Source organism: Trematomus bernacchii, unplaced genomic scaffold (assembly GCF_902827165.1).
Source record: "Trematomus bernacchii unplaced genomic scaffold, fTreBer1.1, whole genome shotgun sequence".
In the NCBI taxonomy this organism is placed as follows: Eukaryota; Metazoa; Chordata; class Actinopteri; order Perciformes; family Nototheniidae; genus Trematomus; species Trematomus bernacchii.
In genome coordinates, this window is record NW_022988043.1 from 10,068,199 (window position 1) to 10,095,028 (window position 26,830).

General features: G+C 40.9%; 1 protein-coding gene across 3 annotated transcripts; it reads right to left on the reverse strand.

The window, feature by feature from the left end:
- Positions 1-125: 125 nt before the first annotated feature.
- Positions 126-25,286, reverse strand: nsd3 (nuclear receptor binding SET domain protein 3). 3 transcript variants are annotated; one of them, XM_034117978.1, is made up of 25 exons: positions 24,978-25,286; positions 21,483-22,348; positions 20,458-20,718; positions 20,173-20,335; positions 19,933-20,087; positions 18,505-19,191; positions 18,261-18,423; positions 18,069-18,169; positions 17,639-17,684; positions 17,406-17,536; positions 16,816-16,941; positions 16,603-16,729; positions 16,322-16,522; positions 14,795-14,974; positions 13,528-13,551; positions 11,204-11,360; positions 10,133-10,335; positions 9,910-10,022; positions 9,675-9,821; positions 9,435-9,557; positions 7,700-7,816; positions 7,464-7,605; positions 6,686-6,792; positions 6,396-6,600; positions 126-4,571 (listed from the first exon to the last, which is right to left on the reverse strand). In XM_034117978.1, the coding sequence occupies exons 2-25, from the start codon at positions 22,302-22,304 to the stop codon at positions 4,306-4,308; spliced, it is 4,767 nt and encodes a 1,588-aa protein (XP_033973869.1). In that variant the 5' UTR covers positions 22,305-22,348; positions 24,978-25,286; the 3' UTR covers positions 126-4,305. The 3 variants fall into 3 exon arrangements, with proteins under 3 accessions (XP_033973869.1, XP_033973868.1, XP_033973871.1); XM_034117977.1 differs by having other exon boundaries at positions 13,528-13,674; XM_034117980.1 differs by lacking the exon at positions 13,528-13,551.
- Between the last annotated feature and the right edge of the window lie 1,544 nt (positions 25,287-26,830).

Below are 26,830 nucleotides of genomic sequence, written 5' to 3' on the forward strand. Positions count from 1 at the left end.
ACACATAATGATGTTGAATTGTTTTTTTCCACTAAGCATGAAGGCAACATTATCTCGATTTATCTTGTTTTCTTTTCATCACAATTAAGTTATATTTTAAAGTAGTTGAAATAAATCCCATAAAGTGAGAGTGTTCACTGAGACAGAGTACAGCTTTATTAAAGTCAAACTTCAGGCATGTCTGAACTCTTCAAACTCAACTTTAGAATGAAAAAGGACAGAATCAATATTCTCAAATAAAAAGACAGTCATGTACAAAAAGAGTGTCGTCTCAACAGTCACACACATTTAGAAGCAGAATTGTACAGGCAAAAAGAGCACGCCACAGTAACATGATTCTATGCAAGTTCAATGCAAATTATTTACAAGTTCTTCAACAATATGCAGTATGCAGTAACACAGGTCGAACAGTAATCAACATGGTATTTTGTGTTCATCCACATTTTTATTGAAGCAACACCAAGAGAGATAGATATGACCCCAGTTAGAGTTACCGTAAGTAATTTTACTACAAGTAAAAAAGAGATGAGTGCTTATGAAAGTGATTTTATTATTTAGTAAAACCCTATTTTCTCCTTCGACAGCATGTCAATTAAAAGAGAAAGTCGGCAACATTGCACAAAAAAACAAAAGACGTCACAGTGAACTGAAACATAGCCTTTGACATACAAGTGGGGGGCATCTTAAATGTAAGTGTATATAAAAAATAATATCAATCCTGGACACTTCAAAAAATCCTTTTAGGCATATTAAGGGGCCACCTAAATCAGACAAACATGCTATCTCTTTAAAAAACTAATGTGGGCACTACTATGACGATAAACCAACAGAACTTCAGAGATTAATTTAAGTGAATGAAACGATGCACGCTGGGACACTTAAGTGGAGCAAAGGTAACACTGCTGCGTCAGCTCAGAGGGCAGAAGAGACAAACTGGCACAAAGTAATTATGATCGTGCGATCTGCAGGTGCAAAAAAAGAAAGGCTGTTGCGCTGTGCAACATGGTAACAAACCAATAAAGGAACAGAAAAACAAAACATTAGCTATTCAAATCAGGCATTTAAAGATTTTCCAACTGAAGTGGATTAAACCAGTGTCTGATGTTTGAAGCATGCCATCAGCTGAACTGTCACTTTGAAAATAAAAAGGGCTTTAAGACCAGTTATATAATCATAACTTATCAGTCAGACATTTTCTCTGAAGACACAAACACAAAAGTCAAGGATGCCTGCGTTCTGAATATAAAACAGAAAAATAAAATGCATCAATAAATAAAAAGGATATTCAAGTTTAGACACACAGACCGGTTTGAGTTATTAAATTAAGTGAGCCTAATGACGCACCAACCTGATACTGAACATTTGGACCATTTCCTATGACTGACAACTAAACAAAAATGCATCTCTCTCACATTTAGGACCAGCAAGTAATAAGCAAGTTTAATCTCTTTCTCAGAAATTGACAAAAAAAGGCTTCCTAAAAAGGGTCAATAATAACAGGAAGACAAAAGAAAAGCAGCGGTTGAATGCAGAAGAGGGAGAGAATTTGAATATAAATTGAACACATTGTCATTTAAAGGCATTGAAGATGCAGGAAGGAAGTCTGAGCTTTTGTATGTGCTTTTTTCACAAGATAAGTGCCTATGTGTAATTAATTATTTGCATATATTTAGCATATTAAAGTCCTTCTAAACTCAAACATGTGTTTTGCTAAATGGTACTTAAGTGTTTGACCTTCACTGTGTAGAATTAAATATGTAGAAAAACAAATCTTTTGAAATATCACATTTCTAGCATAAATCATGCTTATAATTGTCTCATTGTTCTGCATTCAATGGCTCCCTATTCACCCTTTCTTTCGTCTTTTTTCCTCACAATTGGCACTCACACGATTAGGCACACAGAGATAAAACTAATGCAGTCGAATACAACGGTCAATGCAATAAACCCCAGCTTCATAAAGGTTATAAAATGATCATTCAGTTTAATCAACACCTTTATAAACTGGCTTTTAACCCAAACTGAACATTATAATGTGCATGAAGGTAGATTTATTGACGGTTGTGTAAGACTATTATGTTAACCTCCGTGTGCCAAATAAACTGGAGACTGAGTGAATAAACTCCCTGCATTCGAGAAGACCCTGAATGAACTGAAATGTTTTAGATAAATTGGCACGGTTTCTCCCTGTGGCTCATCGGGAGGCTTAAGAACAAATAAAGAGTATTAAGGGCAGAAAATACAAGAAACAGAATCACAAGCAAAAGGCTGTGATAAAGTTTACCGTTCCTTAAGTCCAGGCTTTAAAGAACACACAAACTGAACTGAAACTTGACATTCCTATATTTAACTGCTTCACACTGATTGTAACACTAATTACAGTGAGTCACGGTACAGGGCGATGAGCAGCGGCCGTTACCAAAGTGTGGAATCATTACACCAAATGTAAAATAACAGAGAACATATGCAATGATCAAACACAGATATATCATGTAAAACTCCCCATGTTTTTTTTAAATAGTCTATTTCCCTTACACCGTGGTCGAGAGGGAGACAAAGTACTGCACTGGTGATTGAAAATGAAACTGGTATAAAATGTGGTGCAATAAATACAAAACATTTTGATTTGACAGATGAGAGATTTAGAAACACTGTACAGAAGTTTGTATTTGTACATCGTACTGGACCGGACTGTTGTCATACCATTACGTCTCTAGATAACAGCCAGCCTTTAGGATGTTTTCCAGGTGGAAAATTTAAAAGTGCCTCTCACGGACACCGTCGATTTCTGTCCAAAGCCGGGCTGGCAGTCTTTCCTACTTGTGCCAAAAGAAAGCAGCATCATTTAGGCCACTCTGCTCAAAAACTTCAAAAAACCCTTTCCACAACGTTTCTGACCGAGAGGGAAAAAAAGTTACAACACAGTTTTAATTCCGACGTTACTACAAGAAGAAGAGGTATCCATTTTGAAACACTTGTCTTATGTTCTTTTGATATACATTTCTGTATATGTATGACCTAGCTAAATTGTGTAGCGACAAGCTGTGTAAAAGTGCTTTTTCAGAAAAGTTTGGCAAAATAAAAAACAGAAAGGAAAACAAAAATATAAGCATCTAAGCGGTCACAGTACACGACGTTACTGAAATGGACTGCACTCTGGGCAGCACTTTCTACAGCCAGAATCAAGCTTAAGGCTGATAACAATACTTAGACAGCACCAGTGATCACAAGCTGAGCCCCTCCATCTACAATACAAATAACAGCAACTGCTCGGAGGAAATGAGGGGACCGAACTTTTATTGAAAAACCAAAATAAAAAGGATCTGTCTAGTTGTTTTAAAAAAGCGTTTCCTTCTTCCAGGAACAACCAGAGAGGCGAGGCTCCGTCCCTCCTGATCTTTATGTACTTTACAATATTATGAGCCAATTATGTACACAATGGCGAGTGAGACTGGCAATATGAAAATCACAAGTACTTCTGTAATGTCATACCATTACACTATATACCATTATATTTCACCTTAATAGGACTATTTTCACAAGGAGGTCTGCGTAATGTTTAACACCTAAACAAACAAACATAATACAACCACTCACCGAGATGAAGTGAGAGAATCTGTCTGTAAACATTAACAAACATAGATACTGTATATAATTATATTCATCTATATCCATTAGTATATTAAAACCATGTCTAAGGAAGGTTGGAATGTAGTGTATTTGAAAAGAATTGCACAAAATCTGTCATTTCCCCCTTTTTTGTTCTCCAAGAAGAAGAAGAAGAGATTAATACGATGACGTCTGGAGTGATGATCGGCTGTGGGGGAGGAGGGGGAGGGGGAGGCTTGTGCGAGACGCCGATCACGGCTTACAGTAGGTGAACAAGGAGCAGCTTCACACTCCTCCTCCTCCCTACCCCTCCTCTCTCCACCCCTCCCTCCACAGAGCTCTTCGAGTTTCTGCAAAGTGCCGTATTTGACGATGTGATAACATTTTGTATTTCAACAGCTGTAACAATAAAAAGGAAACGTAATGAGGTGGTGGCCCTCTGATGGGCGGAGGCGAGCTGTAGAGAGTGTGAGAGGTGTTTTCTGGCTAGAGAGGAGGGGAAAGGGCGCATCATGATGGTCTGGCCCTCTCCAATCGCTCTGCCTGCCACTGACGGCGTGGAGCTGTTCATCGACTCACCCATCGCACTGGTCAAAAAAATCACTGTATCCCTTTGGTCACTGCTTCGGGACAGAGGGGGATCAGAGCCCAGGAGCGCACTTTTCAGGGGGATGAGGTATTGAGGGGGCTGAGGTGTCACTCTGAAGCCGGCTCGCCCTCCTCCGGCTCCTCCTTGACGCTGACGGGGCTCAGGGCGGAGCGGCGGGGCAGGGTCAGACTGGAGTTGGAGCCCAGGGGACTGGCGGGGTTGTGACTGGAGCAACAGGGACGGCCTTCGAGGGAGGAGGAGGTGAGCGCCCCCTCCTCGTGCTCCCGGCAGAACGAGCGAGGGCAGAAGTCACACAGCGACGATGCCGGGGCGCCGCACACACTGCAGTCGTGCCACGGACATTCCCAACGTCCTGCAGACACACATGGAGATCATTATGAGGACAAACCTGTCGGTAGATGCCCCCCAAATAAATGAGGGCTCAAGAAGCAAAGGCACAACTTTGGTTTTGCATTTGGAGTGGGGGATTGATCAAATGCAGAGATTTGAGACACAGTAGTAGAAGCAGGAACAAGGAGAACAGAATTGTAACTGAGGACAGTTATTTTTAATTATGTGCCAGCTCTCCCTAAAAAAAGGGCTTCATGGGTTTCATTCACTTTTTTTCTATAATTTTAATGAAGGATAAAAGGAATTGTGTTGTGGTGGTCCAACCGTTAAAAAAGTTACACTCAATTAAAAAAGAAAAAGCTCTTTCTTTAAAAATATTCCTCTGGATAATCGACAGACCTCGCCGGCAACTTTTTTATTGGGTACTAAAAGCTGATGAAATGTTATTTTGTAATTTGGATGAACTAATCTGACAAGTCCGTCTTTACCAACCTGGGGCCTATACTACGAAGCAAGATTTTCGTTTAGCAAGCTAACTTCAGGGGTTTCCGGTCCTACGACGCTGGTTCACTTTTTAGCGGGCTAGATAACTTATTCTGAACGGCTAGCCTCCGGAGCAGGATAGGTTCCAGGATAAAAGCACTGCCTGCTGACCAATCAGAGCTCAGTGTGCGGAGTTTAAAGCGATCAATTCATATGACAGGAGGAGAAAGGAAATACAGTTTAAACTGCCGTTGCAGGAAAGACGGCCGGCCAAAATCACCGACTGTGTGAACGTGAAAATGAATAGAATATCCCCTCCCATCTTCAGAGCAATCTGACTATTATAACATTAGCGTTAAGAAAGCTTACTTAAATATCTGCCACAACATAAGTAACATACTGCTGGTAAAAGAAAAAGTGTTTGAATACGTTCATTAACAGTTTTATGACATCACTGCTGCCCCGTCTAAGACACGAGTGGATCTGACTTTAATTACATTTGACTCGAGTGTTTCCTCAACTTAATGTGTTGCTTAAAATAATACTTCTGCATACAGTATGTGACACTGTGAGTGTTGCACGCCAGATACGGCTCAAGAAGCTGACTCAAATAAGGAAATATATGATACATTATGATGTGATATGAATGATAATGGGACACATCACCGTCTGCACTCACAGTGCCGCGGACTGTAGGCTACGTAATGTTACTTTGATCCGGTCACCTTGCAGGTGCAGCTATGTGGCTTTTATCCTGGATAAAGTGTTTAAGTCCTGGATGTTTAAAGTTTAACGTCTTCATATTTGACTAATATTAGTTGACTTTTCATTCAGGAAATATATGACGCGCTGCGCTGTCAGTACACGGCTTGTCCATGTTTGTGATTGGTCGAACACTCCAAATACCACCCCTTTCATGTGAACGCGCACCTAACTAGATAGGACACGGCTGGCTTGAGCGATCGAGTTGATAGCCAGCGTCGTAGGACCGTTTAGCGAGAGCGGGTTTTTTTTGGATTTAGTCCGGATAACTCAAAACATATCCAGGATATGTTGAACTAGATTCGTAGTATACCCCCCTGGTCTGTCTACAAAAGGTCTCTCAGAAACCTCTGGGGTGGTGAGAAAAAAAAAGACAGATTTTTACCACATTCTTAATAGTAAATGACTGTTTACATTTACCTCTTCAGGCCTTTAGATAGAAGGATTCCTGCTAGTGACTTACAAAAAGGCATCGCAAGAACAGGGGGAGAGAACTGACTGAATTTGGTTGAAATAACCAGGAACAAATCTGCAAGACTTTAACATTGTGCGCATAAACATTTGAATGTTCAACACACACAAAAGGTAATTGTGTCATTACCGTATGGAGGCTTGTTGAGGTTGAGACAGTGCAGATGGTACGCTTTGGGACACTCCTTCCTGTCACACATCACCAGCTCGCCTCCCTCTCCGCAGCAGAAGCAGAAGTATTCGTGGCAGTGTTTGCTCTCCGGACGCAGCCTCCGCTTCTTCGGCTTCAGCTTGGCATTCCTGGCCTTCTCCTCTTTCTCCATCACCACAGCACTCTGCAAGAAACATTATAGATACATTATTAAATGCTATCAAAACACAGGAAGAGCTGGATTTCTGACGAGAGGTCAATGCACTCACCGTTGGCTGCACCCCGAGGAACCCCGAGCAGTTTTCTGAGCCGCAGTGACAGGACGACCTCCTGTTGCCCACACAGTGCAGGTTGTAGTTGAACGTCAGCTCTGTTTCTGCAGGAGCACCAGAGACAAGATTCACAACAGATGGATCATCAGGATCATAAACACACACTGTCAAAACTAAATAACCCCATTCTTCAAGAAAAAACTAACCGGAAACCACTTTTTTACATACATTAATTTCAGTTTAGGTTTTTAAGCTGTATACCAAAACAAGGAGACTTAAAAAATAAAAAGCCTTGTAACTTTGAATTTGACTTGAATTTTGTTTTTCACATGCAATTTGTCTTGTAGAACTAAATTATAAGAACATAATACAAAATAATAAATCTTTTTTATATAGCGCTTTTCCTGGTGCTCAAAGTGCTTAACATGATTTAGATATTTCAGATAAAACACAGAGGTCTGATAGTGATCATGATAAACTAGGGTTTACTGAGTTTTACTGAGTGTGGTAGTACCCAAATCAAACCATTTAAACTATAAGGCCATTTCTACAAACTTCTTGAAGCCATGTTCTTAATACATATGTAGCCATGTACTTGTGAGACATTATACCTGTCCCTAACAAAAACAAACTAAACTACTGAAATACTAAACATAGCAAACACATTTTGAAAACTAAAGCTTAACCAAAAATAAGTTGAAAAATGTTTTTCTATAAGTTTGAATGTAAATGTATGAATGTAACAGAATACATGTGTGTTTCTATGGGAACCTACGGGCCTCGATGTCACAGAGGGTGAAGAGTCCTATGCGAACGTCTCCGTTTACCGTCCACTTCTGTGTCTCACAGTTTGGACTGCAGCTGTGGTTCATAAACCGAGCCGGGTTCCCTTTCGGGCCGGCATCGATCACACGGTCCTACAAGGACAGATTGAACATAAAGACAGGGGGTTTAGAAATGCTTCTGAAGGTCTATCCTCTGAACAATGATGATCAGTGTCATTGATGTTACCTTGGTGAGGGTGAGCATGTAAAAGTCGGCCACGTGATTTTCATGGGCGCGTTTGATTCGCTGCTGGCACTCCTCTGAGTCAATCACCTCTCCTACATACTCCGTCACAAAGTCACCCTGGAGGAAACAACAAAAGTCATATTTTATACAGATACCCTTATTTCATTTCATTGTATTTGTTCCGTTCATGGTATGCACAACTCAATGTATAACAATTATTTACAAAACATGTCTATAAACACACCATACCCAAAAAGGAGCAGGGAGAAGAAAATCATCTTATGTTACCTGCCCCTTTCTCAAAAGAAATTAATACATATAAATAGATGGTCTGTCCTTCATATTTCTTATTCACAGCCAATCATAACAGTATCGTAGGAAAATACGAGAAACACAAAAACGTACAAAAAAATACTTAGTTCCCGACAGTTAACGGAAAGAAACAAAATAAAAAATGTCTTTCACTTCACGAGAAAGAACAGATAGTCTAACTCGATTTCAAAATACAATTTGACTTAAATGTTTGTTTTGTTTATCTGAATACATGATAGGAAAATGATTGAGACCAGAGGCCTGTACTACGAATCCAGTTCAACATACCCTGGATATGTTTGAGTTAGCTGGCTTACCTAATCCAAAACAAACGCGCTCTCGCTGAGCGGTCCTACGACGCTGGTTATCAACTCGGTAACTCGAGCCAGGGTTTCTCTGTCCGGCTGAGTGTGCGTTCACATGAAAGGGGCGGGGCTAGCAACATTTGACCAATCACAAACATGGAGAAGCGTACTGACAGCGCAGCGTCATTCTTCCTGAATGAAAAGTAAACTATAATATTAGACATATGAAGACGTTAAACTTTAAACATCCATGACTTAAACACTTTATCCAGGATAAAAGCCACATAGCTGCACCTGCAAGGTGAATACAGCTGGTAAAAAAAAGTGTTTGAATGCGTACTTTAACAGGTTTATGATATCACTGCCCCGTCTAAGACACGAGTGGATCTGACTTTAATTACATTTGACTCGAGTGTTTCGTCAACTTAATGTGTTGCTTAAAATAATAATTCTGCATACAGTATGTGACACTGTGAGTGTTGCACGGCCAGATACGGCTCAAGAAGCTGACTCGGATAAGGAAATATATGATACATTATGATGTGATATGATATGAATGATAATGGGACACATCGACGTCTGCACTCACAGTGCCGCGGACTGTACTTAATGTTACTCTGATCCGGTTACTTATGTTGTGGCAGATATTTAAGTAAGCTTTCTTAACGCTAATGTTATAATAGTCAGATTGCTCTGAAGATGGGAGGGGATATTCTATTAATTTTGCACGTTCACACAGTCGGTGATTTTGGCCGGCCGTCTTTCCTGCAACGGCAGTTTTTTTGTATTTCCTTTCTCCTGTAATACGATTTGATCGCTTTAAACTCCGCACACGGAGCTCTGATTGGTCAGCAGGCAGTGCTTTCACTGAGTTGATCTCTTAGCCTGCAACCTAACCTGCTCCGGAGCAGGTTAGCCGTTCAGCATAAGTTACCATGGAGATCAAGCCCGGTAAAAAGAGAACCAGCGTCGTAGGACCGGAAACCCAGAGTTTTCCCTGAAGTTAGCTCGCTAAGCGAAAATCCAGCTTCGTAGTACAGGCCTCAGAGCTTGATAGTCAAGCTGTTACAGAACATGTTGATGCTGTTTTTGGTGAAATGATTGAGCTCAACACCGACCTTTCCGAGAGCCTGGTTGGTGCTGAGGCCCCAGCCACGGCCGTCCGTCTGTATCACCTCCGTCTCTGCGTACAGCCGCTTGGAGAAACACTGGTTCTCACAGCTCTCACCTGCAGGACACACCTGGCAACAACAACAACAACAACAAAAACAACATGAAGAAAAGGTAAGAAGTTGAGGTGCAATTACTCATGGCTGGTTATATTGTTCAAGAACTGTAAAACGAGTATGCACACAGACCTGTGGATGACACTCGTACTGCAGCATGCGGTTGAGACACTGAGAGTGGAGGCTGCACGGATGCTCGTCTGTCGGTCTGCAGTTGCATCGTTGGATTTCTGACAAATCAGCTACGTGCACCTGCACTTTCCCCACTGGTTTGTTGGACTGATACAAGAAATCAACGGTAGAATCAGTTACGACACTGAAGATTCATTCAAAATAACTTTTTTAGTTTTTCTTCAAAGTGGGATACCTTGATGAGTTTGTAGGGGGGAGGTTTGCGAGAGTTGCGTTCCTGCTCTAGAGCCTCCTTGCTCTCCCTCTGGGCCTTTAGCTCCTGGAACCGCCGGGCAGCTTCTTCCAGAGCTAAAACACACAGCGACAACATCTCAGAGACTCACCCTCCCTGCATCTTTAGAAATATGCACTCACAACTGATTTGTCATAAAGAACAAAAACACTGAGGAAGAAATTACCTTTCTTGAAGGTTTTGTTGATGTTGATCTGACCCGTGACAAAGTTCTTGTCATTCTCCACGTAGGGGAAGACGCGGCCCTGGTTGATCCAGTAGTAGTCGTGGGAGCCAAAGAAGAAGACGGGGAAGTCTCCAACATCGTGACGCAGGCTCTGAATGTTTGATGGCACCAGGCGAGGGTTGCAAATCTCCGCGGGCCACCACCTGCAAGGAAAATGAGGCAGTGAAAAGTAAGACTGGTGTCTAAGTGTGGTAAAAAAAACAAATCATACAAGCCCATCTAAAAGTTATTATAGCCTGACGTAAGCATTACACTTTTAAAAAACCTAATGAAACTTAAGAACTTACAAAAACAAATAACTTTCACTAGCTCCTGCAAAGTCACAGATCTCTGACCTATAAGATCTACACTCATGGCTGGTAAAAAGGTTTTTTTAGCACACGCATTATTTGTGTCCCATTACCACATTGTAATGTAATACCATGCCAGCAGAGAATAATCTAACTATTGAGCAGAGCTGAACATGTAGTGTGCGACAGGAAAACACCACCACAGTATTTCCTTATTTTTCCCTTTCATCTATAACATCAAATACATGGATCACCAATTAGTACGTTATTTTTGATTAAGTGTATTTGGGTAGATATTCTATACACGTAGAGATAGTAATTGATAATAAATATAAAGAAAATTAATGTTTAAAAAAACAATAACAAATAAATAAACCAAAATAATGTGAAGGCAATACTTTTTAAATAAAGCAATGATTCATAATACCATACGTTCTATACTATATAAAATATATAATTGTTATGTGTATACCCTGAATGGATGTTACATATTGTTGTATATATTTTTAAATGCTGTAACTAGCTAATCTGTCCCTATACTGTTCATGGTTCTCACACCAAAGCACATTTGTTGCTACTAAAGAAAAAATCTGTGATTGTTATTTTGTACTTTCATTTGATTACAAGTCAAATATAGCATTTCACCAACTTTACATTTCACTGTACCATAAACTGACAGTTTCACCACCCTCAGCAGTCCGTCCCCAGTGCTCCTGCGTACCTGTAGTTGCCCAGTTTGACCCAGACAATCTGTTTGTAGTGAGGCTTCTTCCCCGCCCTGCAATCACTGCAGGACCACGCCCCCTCCGGCGTCTCCATCTCCAGACACTCCGGGTGGAAGGAAGCCGGGCATGTGTCGCAGCACAGCAACTTGCCTCCTACATTTGTATGGATGTAAACGTGTATGTGCGTGAATGTGTGTGTGTAAATGTGTGTTTTGAGTGTATGTGTGTGTGTATATGCATGCATTGTGGGAAATGGGTATGCAAAGAGAGGAGGAGTGTATGATTAGGTGATGCACCTTTAAACCTGGACAAACTCTGAATCTAATTTGCAGACAGGCCTACTAAAAGTATAGAAGCTGAAAAGGTAATGGTTCTCCAACATCTAGTGTTAAAATAGTGTCCTTGTAGGGAAAAGTGTTTTACTTAAAGCTACAATCTTAGCTTCTGGGTGGTTTTCTGAAAACAAGGCCAGGTTTAAGGAGCCTGCTTGAGTGGAGGCTCCTAAGAGAGCTGTGCTCCATGGTAAAGACTGAACCCTGCAAGGAGTCTCAGTCCGTTACACCTTTCATTGCAACAATTACAGCATGTCTGGAAATCAGATTCAGAGTACTGTACCAAGAGCAGTCTATGGGAAATACATGCATCAGCACAGGAGTCAAATCAGCCAGCAAGTTAACATGAATCAGGGTTAAACTCAAACAACCGAATTATTGGCAGAAAGCAGGCATGCAGTCCTGCCAGTAAAGCAAACTTTCCCCATGACACACATCACATCCTGCACAGACCAGCTTGCATGGAATCATGTTTTTTTTAATATTTTAATTTATTATATTTTACATCACAACTTTTAAAAAGGTGGTCATTTAACTATTGCACTCATCTTTAATAATTGAAATCAAATCTAGTCCCGATTGAGATAATATTCCATCCAAGGCCGGTCAAAGCTTAAGGAAATGAGGTGAGCAACATTTCATTTCATCTGAATATTTCAGTCAAAAATAAAACTTATTGCAGTCAGCATAGAAAGATGTGAGGCTTTCAAATCAAAAACAAGCCCAGAGTGCTGAAGCAGAGCAGCAGTGCGCCCCCAGCAGCGAGAAGCTCACCAACCGCAGGCAGAGCTAACTGAGCTAATCCACAGCTTCCAGCATCCTTCATTCATGTAGTTTAAGTACTGGAGGTTTGACAGCCAATCATATATTCCCAGCAGAGACATTGTCCTCATTGAAAACTTAAAAGGACTTTTGATTTATCTTGTTAATTGAAGAGATATAAAAACCCAGATTGACTGTTAATGCAAAGCATAAACAAATCTCACAATGGGCCTCGTGCAAGAACCACATATATACGGAACAGATTTGTTCTTCAGCGGCACGTTCAAGTCAGGTTAGAGAACTTATTGCATTCACAGGTTTCCTTCTAGCGTACGAACGAAATTCACAGTGTGTTGTAAAGTCATGCTCTGATAGTCAATCTTTCTCCCCAAGAGGAAACAATGACTTATCTGACCTTTAAAATCATGATAACAAGAACATATTCTTAATCTAAATGAACGTGGAGTTTTAATATGACTTTGAAATCAACTAAATATATCTATTGGTGAATAAATAAAATGGTCTATTTATATTTTACGATATTATTACAATTATGTTCAATTTTTTTTTAAACTGGCAACATCACCTCATGTAACCACGTAGTAATACAAATTAAAATGTATATATCTGCATACCAATACTGTTCTATTTCCCATCATTTCATGGAAATTAAAATAATCCCTCTTGGGAAAATTAATAAAGGAAAAATACATATATATATTATTTTATTTAAATATATATATAATGTATTTTTAAACACATCTCTCTATTAATGTGGTTTTTAGGGGGGCGAAATCATGAGGCCTAGAATACACAAACTTCCTTTGCAAGATCGCATACATTTAATGAGTTTTCACATGAGTTTTTCAAGAAAATCAATGAAAGGAACGTAGAGGTTTTGGTGAGTTGATAAGACTCAGGTGTTAATAACATTATAAAAATAACTAATGACGATAACAATTCCTATTTTGGTGTATCCTGAAATAAGAGGTTTTGAGGAGGAATATAAAAGTGTTCTTGCATGATGCCCACTGTTATCTGTTAATGTGTTAGGGAACTTGGCTGAGGTTACTTTGCGCCACTGCATTCAATTAACTGCATATTTACCAGTTAATTCTCTTGGCACCTCAAGGCTTTGAAATGAATGATGCGTACACAAAGGGGAGCAGGCACAACACAAACACAGACCAGGGGGAAAGGGAGGAAGAGAAAAACTGTTCAGTTACCTTTCCCAACATTCTTTTTGGTAGCTGACGAAGGAGAGGGAATCATAGGTAATTTCAACTCAGCACGATTTGACTCAGTCAGAAGGTAGTGGGACTTATAGGCATATGAACTTAATATGGTGTCAGTAAGGTCTTGCACTAACAGCCCTACACAAGACACACAGGAAGAGACGGGGGTGAGCCGCAGTCAAACACGAAATTACCCAAAATTCACAAAAAGAGAAAGAACAAACACTCACAGTCACACACACACAGAAGAAACAAGTAAAACAAAGTCTTTCCTGACACAAAGAGGCCAAACAGTGCACTCAACTTATTGTCCCACAGGCAAAACATCACCTCTATTTTGGTCGAAAGTCATTAAAAAAAAAAAAAACGTAAATCCTCATCACCATCAAGGACTAAAGGGACAGCTCTAAATTGAGTGCAGTGTTAAGCCTGGATCATTCATAGTATTAGTATTGTGATGGAAAACAAATGTTACATTTCATTTATCTGTTGTTCATAAACAACTATGCCAACATATCATATTAAGAAGATAGATCAGATTTTATAAGAAAAGAAAGTAAAATTCCTTCAAAAAGGTTGAAAAAACAACATTAAGGTTGATCAGGTCCTGTTGTTGCTCCAATGTGAAGTGCAAGCAAGAAGACAGTGGTGAAATTAAAAGGATCATTTCGATGTTGTTGAAGTTGGGTTCATGATGTACCTATGTATAGTCAGTCTACAGTAGATGACAGTCCGCTGACCCCAAGTTATTCTCTCTCCGAAGACACCAGACTCCATTGACGTAAACAGTCATTTGACCTTAAAGGCCACAGGAGTTGCTGTTCTACCTCGATCCGTTAGTTTGTTTGTGTTATCGGTGACCACAAACAATCTAACCTATTAACACAATGGTACATTTTACATTTTAGTTTTTCTGTGAGGTAAAAAAAAAAGGTTTTTGTAAATGGTGTCTGGTGGCTTGAAAGAGGGAATAGATAACGGCTTTAGTTATTTGAACGCCTTTCTATAAATGTCTAAAATATGTTTTGCTGCTGCCCGCTTTCAAAGCAGAACGGTGATTACCTTTTGCGCCGTAACTTCTGTCTTCTTCCAGAAACTGGTCATCTACTGTAGGTAATACACTCACTATGGATAAGTACATCATCAAACCACACCTAAAAACCATCGATTTGAGAACTTCAACATTTGTTAGCTTCGTCTGTTCAGGGCCACTGCTAGGAGAGGAACACCGTTAGTGTGTGAGGTAGTGAGAGCTTACCTCTGGCACACAGGAAGCACCAGCCCACGTTGATAGGGGACGAGAGGAGGCCGTTCTTCTTGGCGCTGCCGTGGCTGCTGCAGATCATGATGTGATGGGTGAGGGCGACGCTGCCTGCCGCCACGCAGCCGTCTCCCGTGTGATAGGCTACCGGACAGCGGATACAGCGCATCAGACGACCTAGAAAGGAGGCAGAGGACGGGGACATTTGTTCAGCTTCTTATCATTGAGTCTGCACACAACAAGTGGAAAGTTATTTTGAACCCGTCACTGCGTCACGTAGCTGTGAAACTGTGCAGCACGCACAGATCTGTGAAGAGATTCAATCCCGTCACTGCAGAGTTTTAATAATGGAGGACTGATTCTTTATTTTTCAAGCTGTTATCTAAGGAAACCAGAAGAAAACGTTATACTTTTTTGTTGCCCAAGACATTCAACACTCAAATGGTTTAAATATAGTTTTTTTATCTCCTTGCTTTATTCTACATTAAAAATGAATAACATGGTTCAACATTGAACATTCACACTTGTGATGTTTTGGACAATGGTTCCCTATCGAGGGGTCCTAAAGGTCACAAGATAAATCTATAAGGGGTGGGAGATGACAAATGGGGCCGAACAGAAGATAACACTAGATTCACAAATAAATATTTATCATTGGACTCTTTTACCTCAAGTATTTTTGTGTGAAATATTTGACACGTTTGTAGGCCTAAACACTTACATTAACCTCTTTAGTGTAACTCACATCTACAATGGAACAAGGGGCAACACATAAACATATATATTTTATAAGGGGTCACAAGGCCAAACAGTTTGGTTAGATATATTCTGAATGATTGAATTACAAGTTAGTTTATCTTTATCACTATGCAAATACGCATGTATATTATCCGTAGGTAGTTAGTTCAAGTAATAGTTCAGTCAGTATAACAACATCAACGCTGCCTCGTGCCAAAGGTAAAACATTTAGTTGATGGTGTCAGAGTGTGACACATTTCTCTAGTTACATTTCGGCATCTCCCCATTTTAGGGTTGTTTTAAGCCACAATATACCGGAACTCTGTTGCAAACAAAGTGCACCACTTCTCTTTTTCAAACATTACCAGCAAGACAAGGCACAATCATCTAAAGACATTTCAAGGAACACGTCAATTACTTTTTTTCTCAAATTGTCTTCAGTCTCCAGATGCCTCTCGCCTCAAACTAAATGGAGCCATTTTAGTTTACCGGATGTTTGTAGCAGGACTGTCACCAAATATTCTGCAGGATATGCAGTGTAGCCCTTTTATGTCCCGTCTTTCTCAAAACCATCTCTTTCACAATGTATTTATTTTGCACTTCTCCCTCACATATAAAAGGGAAGTAAAGCCTTGACCATTGCACTCATTATTTTAGCTTTTTTCCTATTGCTTTTATTAAAAAACATCAGCTAAGTGGCCTAGCGTGTAATGGGAAATGTCGTTTTGTTAGTCATTTTCTTCACACTCCACTGCAGACTCAAACAGGAAATCAGACATTGTTTACCTTTACTCGCCCGCTGCAGGTCTCTCTCCAAGCAGCAGGTAGAGCAGCTGTGCTGAGGGCAGCAGAAGCCCCCTTCCGAGCTGATGGTGGTGCCCGGGAGTTTACGCACACAATCCTCGTGGTAGTAACAACCGCAGCCAGACACGGAGCAGCGCGTCACCTCCTGGCCCGCCGCTTTACAGCTAAAACAAGAATGATTGCCTAGAAAAAGAGTGAGAGGGTGTTAGCACGGAGCAAAACACAGCAGATCTGACACAGTGAATATTATTCTGTTCGCTCACCATTTCTGCATTCCAAGCAGGTGAACCTGCCTTCAGGTAGGGACGTCAGACCGAGACAGTCCAGGTGAAACTGTCGGCCACAGTCCCCTTCACACACCACCAAACCCTCTCCGTACACCTCGCAGATCTACACACACACACGGAAAAAGATGATTTCTATAACTGAACACCTGTAGGATTTTAGAGAGAACACCAGATGAGTGATGTGCTGACCTGGCAGACGGTGTCTCTCTTGCCGGTGCTGCCGTCCTGGCGGGACAAGCCGGAGTCCACAGACTGAGTGTCTGAGGCGTCTGCATCTGCTGCTGCTGGACTGTCAAGACTTTTCCCAAATAAACCCTGAAAGGCGAGAAAACAGCAATCAGAGGCCATGCCAATGTTTTTAACTGTCCTTTTTCCTACCTATAGTACAGAACCCCAAAATATTTTGGAAGTAAACCAGAAAATATTCACATTTTAATAGCGGGAAACACCAATTTTTGTGTGAAATTTTTTCATTTGAAAAAGCATTCACGACAGATCAAGGGTCTTAGTTGCAGACCCAGCGCCAGAACAAATCTACAGAGGGCATATGATTTTCATGGGACGGCACACAAAACCGTCATGTGCCGCGGCCAGTGGCGGCGCCAGAGAATTTATTTTGGGGGTGCTGTGGGGTAGCTGCATAGAGGGTGCTCAAACATGTAGGGTTTCCCACGGCGCCAGGTCTGCTTAGTTGTGATGACTATAAAAAAGTGATATTGATGAAAATGCACAAATTATCAAGAGAAATACAGTATTGTCTTCTTGATTTCTAGGCCTACCTGTGGGTCGTTGAGGCCTCTGGAGTCAGAGTCAGAGGTGTCTCTGTACTGAGAAGAAGTCATCTCCACATCTGTCGACGCTCTGCTTCGCTTTTTCAGAGGTTTGCAGGCGTCTGAGATCTCACTGGCTCCTAAGAAATTCATAAAGATGAGCAATAAAAAAAGGTTTTATAAAGTAAAAAGAGTTCCAACCACAGGGGTTATACAGGAAGCATGAAGGAAGGATTCCTTACCTTTCTGTGAACCTGTCCTCAGTGTCGTCTCAGGAGCCATCTCAGCCTGAGACAAGAAGTGCAGGTTAGTGTGGTGCTGATGTCGACTCAACAGTATTGTAAAAAAACTAATTATTTTATATAAAAAATAAACTCTTTAAAAAAGGTATAAATCAGTTTGACTTATCTGAGTCATGTTCCGATTTTCTATTTTTAAATATTTAATAGTGTTTCAATCTCAAAACCCTATATCTTCGATATAATCTGTTTAATATATATCTGTGAATGTACATTCAAATCATTTTATTTGATTCAAAACAGAAATGAGCATTGACATAAAATATAATGCTTATGAAAAATGTACCATAACTATTAGCCACATCCCCTTGTGTTTTTATAATGGGGAGCTGTTTTTAGTCTGAACACTAGGTAATCTGCAGAGAACCTTTACCTGCTCTTTTTTGGTTTTCTTCTTGGGGACGGGATCGTTGGATCTCTCCGACTCGGACCTGCTTCTGACCGACCGCCGCTGCAGCTTCCGCTCCTGAGAACCTGAAAACACATGAAGGTATTGAGCTGTATCTGTTACTGACTTTACAAACTGCAAGAAAACACACACACTGCACGTCTGTGTTTTACCCACCATGTGGACTGCTGTGGTGTGATCCAGGAGAGGAGGTCGGCTGCGTTCCTCCCTCCTCACTCCTCCGACTGGCGGGGGATTCTCTCCTCTCCTCCCCCTCCTCCTCCCCTTCGTCCCCTTCTTCCTCCTCCTCCGGACTGGGCTCAGGTTTAGCTCTGCTGTCCTGTTGAATGCATCAAAATGATTAATTTGCTTACAGGACACCTCAGGATGAAATGTTCCTATCTGCATGAGAAACACCAACCTCCGGTGAGCAGTAACCCAGGTCAGGCTGCCGGGCCTCTCCCTCCACTATCTCCTCCTTCTCTTCTTCTTCCTCTTCCTCTTCCTCTTCTTCTTCTTCCTCTTCCTCTTCCTCTTCTTCTTCTTCTTCTTCAACGACGACTTGCTCTTTTTTGGGAGATGGAGCTGCTTTTTTCTGCAGGAGAGGCCAATCGCACTTTGTGATCTCCACGTTCAGCCTCTTCATGGTGATGGAGAGAGGCAGCAGCTTCCTGGCCGCGGCTGTTTTCCAGGCCCTCACTGGTGGCGGCGACTCCTGCCGCTCATCGTTCTGTTTCGGGGAGCTGCTCTTACGCTGGTCGTCCCTCTGGTTCTTCTCCTCATTTGAGGCCGGGGATTTTGTGTGGTCTTCTGTGTTTGAAACACTACACTGTCTGCGTGGCAGCAGCCGTCGTGTCGGCTGCTCTCTTTCTGGTGACTTTACCGCTCCCTCTTCCTTCTTACTGATTGAACCGCTGGAGCGCCGGTTTCGTTTCTCAGCTCTGTAGGTGGGTTTCCTGCTGGACGTGCCTTCATGAGGGTCTGGGTCAACATAGATGAAGGTGTAGTTGTCAGTTCGCTCCTGCCGCGACATCAGGAGGGCGTCCTCGGCGTGCCCCACACCCACCTCCCACTGAGAACGCTCCCGCTGAGGGATGGGCTTCAGAAGCTGGAGAAGGAAACATCAAGAAGAAACAACATTGTTAAAACTACTATTTTTTCACATCTCATACCGCTGTACAGAAACCTATATTTTACATTATGTGTATGCATTTCTGGATGCGTTTTATTCTTTTAATTTACACATGATGGACATTATTAACAATAATTTCCTCAACCAAATATGCTTGAATAATTGATTTGTTAAAATTCTACAAACATACGTGGGATAATCCTGAAACAGTGCCATTATTTACTTGGCACTTTTTTATTAAATGTGAAGAATTGAATTGCTTCATTTAATTAACATTATGATATAAAATATGCAAGTAATTCAATAGGAATGTCTCAGTGAATGGAAATGGTGGTTCGGAAAAGGGATCTTCAAATTGTTGTACAACAAAATTGCTGTTCGATGAATATATTAATTAAAATCATTTTGATGATCAATTATTAAATTCAATTATACAGTAAATAGGGTTTTCTGTGACTGTAATACAAAAATGATAAAGAGCTACTACCGGTAGTTATTTTTATGATAGAATTATATACAAAACATTTTTTTTGTGTGTTAAAAATAAATGGTGTTATACATGTTATATATATTTTTATCCAAGGAAACTTGACTTGCTTAACGTCAATTTTTAAAAAGAGCATAGTTTGATGATTTCAATGCCTACATAGCCTCTGAAAAAGTATGGAGTTTTTATAAGGGATTAATCCAACATCATTTGTAGGCGTTTGTACGTACTTTGTGTTTCTCTACAGGATTTGTGGCTTTTCGCAGAGTGTCAGCCTGAAGGTCTTCATACTGTTTCTTCCCCTGGTACAGGACTATCCTCTTCTCGTGGATCCATGCTCGCTCAGCGACACTGCCAAAGAACTGGACGTGATACTCTCTGTGACCTGCACACAAACAGAGCGAGGGAAACAGGTTGTGGTTTTTGTCCTCACGCATTCATACACTTGTGAAAGACAAACCGGTCTGTACCTCTGGTGTTGATACGGGTGTGGACCTTCATCTGCGGGTCAGAGGAGATCATGCAGGGCCACCAAGGGTAGGTGCCCACCTTGGACCACACCAGATCTCCGATCACAAACTCCTTACAGAAGCCTGTCTCTTGGATCACTGATGGATGATGGACCTTCGGAACCTAAAGAGAAACATGAACAAGTCAGTGATGTGCTTTAAAATGTCTAAAATATTCTACAATCTACAGTAATTGGTGTTCAGAGCATTCAAACTGCTGTGGAGAGCAAACAGTCATGCTCTTGCCTTGGGCATCTTTGGTTCAGTTTTGATGACGGTCTTCTGAGGCTTCTGTGTCTGGGCTGGGGGTGTTTCTGTGGGCGGGGGCTCCATGTGGATGTCCTCTGTCTGCTCTGTGGTACCTGACTGTGCTTGGCTCTGTTCCAGGTTCTGTTCCTGATCCTGGACCTGGACCTGCAGCTGCAGCCGCGCACTCTTTTTCCTCTTCTCCTTCTTCCTCTCATGTCTGCGCTGCATCTGAGTGGCCTCGCTCTTCTGAGACTCATTCTGAAGGGAAGATAGAAGAAACAAAAACAGTAGTAAGAAATCAAGTACATTTTTGTTTTTGTACATAAAAAGGTAACTCAAAGCTGGATCCATCCGTCTTCTGAAATCAAAACCATCTCAGATATCCAGTTCTTAAGAGAATTAAAAGTAAACCAAAAAACACACACTGTAACAATTCCATTTGAATTTCATTGGGCCAGATTATAATTTTATTTACTATGTGAAATTCTTCTTCTGTGGTTGCTGTTGTTTGAATGAGCTGAAATAAATAATCTATGAAGCTGGTGCCAGCCTCTAAAATGTGTGCATTTTATTGTACAAGAGTAAGCTTAATATATTTTAGTAAATAACTATTTTGACAAAGAGAGCCATTTTAATATTTACCTCAGACTTGAGAAGATGACAAAGTATTTGTTAAATCATTTAAATACTAGGTACTTTTAGCACAAATTGTAGGTAAATTCAACTTTTGGTTCCACCTGTCCAAGGTTTGGGAATTTTATTGCAATTTCAGATTGATAAATTAACGTATCTTTTAGGAAGTTATCTATGAACAGGGTTATTATATATACTACAAAACATAAAATGCAAAAATGCTCAATCGGCACCGCAGTAGGATAGCAGAGGTTATTCTCTCCAATGGTTTTATTAATGTACTACTTATTTCAGGGTTTATGCTCTAAATGTCATGCTTTTGCTCATGATGTTGATCGCGGTCAGTTGTGAGACCTTTGATGATTCGAGCTGTGAGGTGCACACATTACCTGCAGTTCTTGCAGCAGCTCTCCACACAGCGCAGACTCAAACAGCTCTTTCCCGTTCTGATACGTCTTAATGATCTTCAGCTTGATCTCTGGAGAGCTGGTCTTCTTCAGCACGCCCTCAGGAGTGTTGGACAGGGTGAGGGAGGGCTGAGAAGAAGGGGTACTGTCCACAAGGGAGGGGGGCGGACTGGAGGAAGGCAGGATTAATGGGGGAGGAGGTGGGAGAGTGTGGGTCATGATGTGAGGCGTATGGGGCATGTGGTGCTGGGAGGGCAGAGGGGGCGGCGGGGGACTCTGTGGGTGGGGGTGGTTCTGTAAAAGAGGCGGGTTCGAGTGAAAGAGGTGCGCGTGGTGCTGGAGATGAGGGGTATGGTGGTGGTGGTGGTGGTGGTGGGGGTGTGGGTGATGTGTGGGCAGAGGGGGGGACACAGGAGACAAAGGTCGCTCCTGAAGACCTGGGCCTCTCAGGACCGTCCCCTCCCCCGGCAGGAGACCGTGGTCTGCGTAGCTCCGTATGGCCCCGTAGCCGTTAGCCGAGCCGTTGGGGAACTGCGAGTACATGGAGAACTTGGACTGCGGCTCGTACATGCCCAGACCGGGGGGGTAGCCGTTGGAGACCTGCGACATGTCCTCCGAGGCGGACGGCGGGTAGGAGAACTCTGCATCCAGGGCAGCATCGTAGGAGGGACCACCATCCTCGCCTGGATCACTGCCGGTGTCGCAGGTGCCTTCCTGTCTGATGTTGGCGGAGTCAATGAGCTGAGGGGGTTGCTGAATTGTATTTCCCATGATCCCTTGCATGAAAGAGAAGGAGAAATCCATTGTTGGGCTCCTGCATCCTTAACTGTCTTTTTCTTTGACTGGACCTGTTGACAGATAGAAATCAGACACAGGTGTGAAGCAAACCGGACAAAGGTAGACTATCATTAAATCATTACTGTTTACTACAGGGTTCCCACACCATCTTAAACATTACTTTCAAGAACCCAGCAAGGCATCGTTTGAGACACTGATCAATGTTACCGTTTGTGACCAGAGAGTTTTTATAATGAGAACTAGCAGGCTGAACAGAAGCTCACACGCAACAATTAAAAAGAGAGAGGCTGGTGGTGTGTTACAGCGATGGCAGACTGTGTGCTCTCTTGCCTTCTGTAACACATCAAAACAATATAATGTGCAAGGTGAGAGATAGCAAGAGAGACTATTTTACTAATTGAAGAGCTAAGCAACTTACATTTCTATTATTGCACAATATTTATAAAATCAAGAACTCTATTTTTATTAACTTACAAGGTTTTAATTTTCCTTTCATTTTGATAACTTTCAAAGGATTTCCCTAAGCCCTAATGTATAACATTAAGCACCAGCTTGACATTACTACATCAAATCTGCTCTCTGCACTCTGTATGGACAGGGATCCTCCGGCTGACCCTGATTTGCTCTGGGTCAGTGTGTTTTAGGCACTTAAATTAAACATAAATGTATTTCGGAATGTGTCATTTAGTATGATCAGATAAAAAAAAAAGGGAGAATATAAAACTAAGACAGGGCCTTGATATAAGATGAAACTGCAGGCCCAGTGTGTGTGAAAAAAAAATGTGTGTGCACAACAAATACATGCAACATCCCCGGTTTGCTTCCAGCCAAGGACCTTTGCTGCGTGACATTATTAATATGTCCTGTCTGAATCTAAACTGTTACATAATCTGATAGGAGGCAAACTTTTCCAAAGAATTCAGTTGACAAATAATGTAACACTATAACATCGTTATGGTGCTTATTTACGACCAAATATGCATGTGTGGCAAATAATTGCCTTCCAGGGGATTGGGGAATTTTGAAAGTTTTACCATTTCAGAGCTCTAACTATTTATCTAAAGTAGGAGCCCAAAGAAACTCCCAGGGGTGTCTGAATGTTAGTAGACAACACGTGGATATTTCTTTGTATTGTATTGTCAAACACGGGCTACATGTAAAATGAATCTACATTGATCTTGGTTTTCACATATTTTATAATACTCCGTAATATATGCGAAGATATTCTACAGATTTTGGTCACCAAGGTAAGAACAAAACTAGGCAAACAAGCCTTTATATACAGTGCCGCATCTTCCTGGAAAATGTACAGAAGAACTGAAACTATCAGAGCCGAATACGAAGGCCAAAATGTTAATGATTGTGAAATTAGCCATGTTGATCATTGCTTTCTCTTTCACTGAATTCACATTAGAAGTTATACCTTGTATGCATTAAAACAGTTTTTTTGTTACTGGATTGGATGTGCTTACTCATTTGTAGTGTGAGAAAGTTGTTTTGTCTCTTGGTCTCGTTTGTGTTTATTGTTGTAACACTGTTTAGATTGCTTTCTTGGCCCTTTAAAAAAAAGCCTTTAAACTCAATCACTTTACCTGGTTAAATAAGGGGTGAATGTAATCTCTTTCTAAAAAGTGGACAAATCCCTCATCTGAGAATCACAATCAATCATCTTAAACTTAGGCCATCAACAAAATACTAAACAAATTCCAAGCAGCTCGTATTAACGATAGAGACATGTTCCTCTTCTATAGCCAATAACCAATCACCTGTGAAGTGAATCTGTTCCAAGCTATTTAATTAACCTTTATGAGTGTTTTTATTTAATCAACACAAATACATGGTGGCCTGCTATCCCAAACAAAACAAAGAGCAGCTACCAGTGCCTGCTTCATTATCTTACACTGGACACTCTTAACATATTGCTTTTGTAATCAGGTTAAAAAGGTTGGAGCTTGCAGACTGAATTAATTAATCCACTGATTGTGGTTTAATGTGTGACCACTCAGCCCAGCGGTGGCAAAGGTGGATAACGGTGATGTAAACACCCATAAAAAGGTGTCAACTAACAGTCACTAGCTGTCTATAACGACTTGTGTTATTATTTTAGGGTTCATGTGTGAAGTGGTAAACATACCTGCTTCAAAACGACTGCGCAGACAAAACATGTTTCACTGAATGATCTTATAGCTTTCTGCGATGTTAGCCTGAAGCTACCTGCCATCAAAAGCTAAGGGATTGTGTTAACAAAAAGATGTGGACCATTTTAACCGAGAGAAAACAAACACGAAACCGGGGGACACGACCGGTTGTCATTGTGCACACACGACTAACTGTCCCCATCCGTTATTTGTTATCCGTTAATGTTCTAAACACATGGAAGAAGATGAAAGGAGAAGCTAATGGTGGCTAGGCTAACGGTCCATTGCCAATATGGCTGCCTTTGCCCCTTTAAATCATATTGTCTGGCGTGATTATACCTCCATAACTGTCGGTTTGGAGATAAATGTGCCTGAAAATAATATAGCTGCGACCCTCTAAAACATTGCAAGAGAGTGAGGGGGGGACAACCACAATATGGCAAACATGTCGCTAAAGAGGAGAGCAAAGGAGCAGCACAGATTTTGATGCCGAGTCGAGGGATGCAGGAGAATAATATAATTAAAAAAGAAATATCAATACCTTCAGCGAGTCCCATTCTAAACACATACACCAGCCAGCAACGGGTCCTCGTTTAATATATATGGAGTAAAAGGGGGAAAAGCCTGTAATTTAGATAAAGCGCAGGCCTTTTCCTTTTCGTTTTAACGCAATTCTCTACAGAGAGGAGGAGGGGTTGTTACGCTATCTGGTCGCTGCCCAATCCCAAAGCCTGGCTCTTCTTCCTCAATGTAGGAGCATTTAGTAGAGACAATGCTTCACGTAGATATGTTTAATTCTCTCCCCCTCCACTGTGCAGTCTTCTTCTAAATGTTATGATATTAATTATCATCTCTAGCTCCCTCTTCCTTTGGTTTAACAAAAGCACACTGCTTTTATTTTTTAGTCCAGGCCTGGTGGTCGGTCTCTTCTGCAGCTCAGCGCCAAAATCTCACGGACCGGAGGGGTTACGAGGAGCACTCCGGGATGTGTAGTTCACTTGTGATGGCAGCTACTTTCAAAGGAAAAATATGTTAAATGTTTCATACTTGTCACACCTACACTGATATTAAACAGGGATTTCATGTGTCATGTCGGGAGGAAGACAATGTAAACATAATAAACAAATAAAAAAAGAAACTGTTTGCACGTTTTATTTTCAATAGTGTCATATTATTTAAGAATAAAAGGTGTCAAACAGAAGTGCACTAATAATAGTTGTGATTATTGTATTGCACCCTGATCACACAACGCGATGCAGATGCTGTGGTTACGTTTGCACCAGCGCCTCTGATTGGCTTTTATACGCCTCCTCGCCTGATCAGTAGCTGAGAGGAGGGCCACATTAAAGACGTCTCACTCTGACTCGTATTCCTGGTTCCACATTTGTTGATCCACAGTCTTCATTTGTGGGCAACACATAGCTTTTTGGACAATCTTTCAGGCTTTTAAAACAAAAATACAACACTTTAAAAATGTAGCTATTATTATTAGCTAATAAAGCACGTTGACAACATTATTGACAAAAATACAACCGTTGATCTTTATTTGTTATACTTTTGTTTATGACAACGTTTATTTACTTTATTATATACAGAGCAGCTACGACACAATCTTTAACTATTTAGTTTAACAGTTCATGGTCAAAGAAGACAAACAACTTCATTAAAGAGAGGGGACTGATGCATAAAACATTTTTAGTCTGCTTTTTTCAACTACGGCAGCAAAAGAGTGAATTGCAATATCCATACAAATAAAGAAAGTATCTTAGCTTTTCTGATCCAATGCAAGCACATTAAAGCCCATCGCAAGCTCTGTGGACTTACCTAGATAGAGAACGTGACAATTGATCCTGATATTTGGCTTGATGAACACAAATACAAAAGGTACAAGACATATTGGCTTCAAATCAAATTTGAGTGATTCTCAGCAAATGTTTCTTATAACAAAATCATTAGAAAACCAGAGGATGTCTGGTCAAAACATACACTGCAGGTGACATATTGTATTTCTGGTATTTCTAGTGTAAGTGGCCAGTGACCACAACACAAAAATCCAGCTATCCCTTGGAAAAAACTGTTACCTAATGTGTTGCAGAAAAAAGAATACTGAACAACTACTAAAACTAGGTAGGCCTACTATCTGAATGCAAAATGCAAAATGATTCTGAATGGCTTTTTCTAAACAAAAAACTGTATATATTGTCTTATAGTTATGTTATACAGAATATAAACTTTAAACACAATATATATATTATATATATATATTATATACAGTATACGATAAATGCTTACACATGTAAAAAGTATAACATAAGTAGCATTCATTTTCCATATCTCCAGCACTGATGTACAAAATATAAGATCAGAGTAGAGAATGGAGAATATTTGATACTT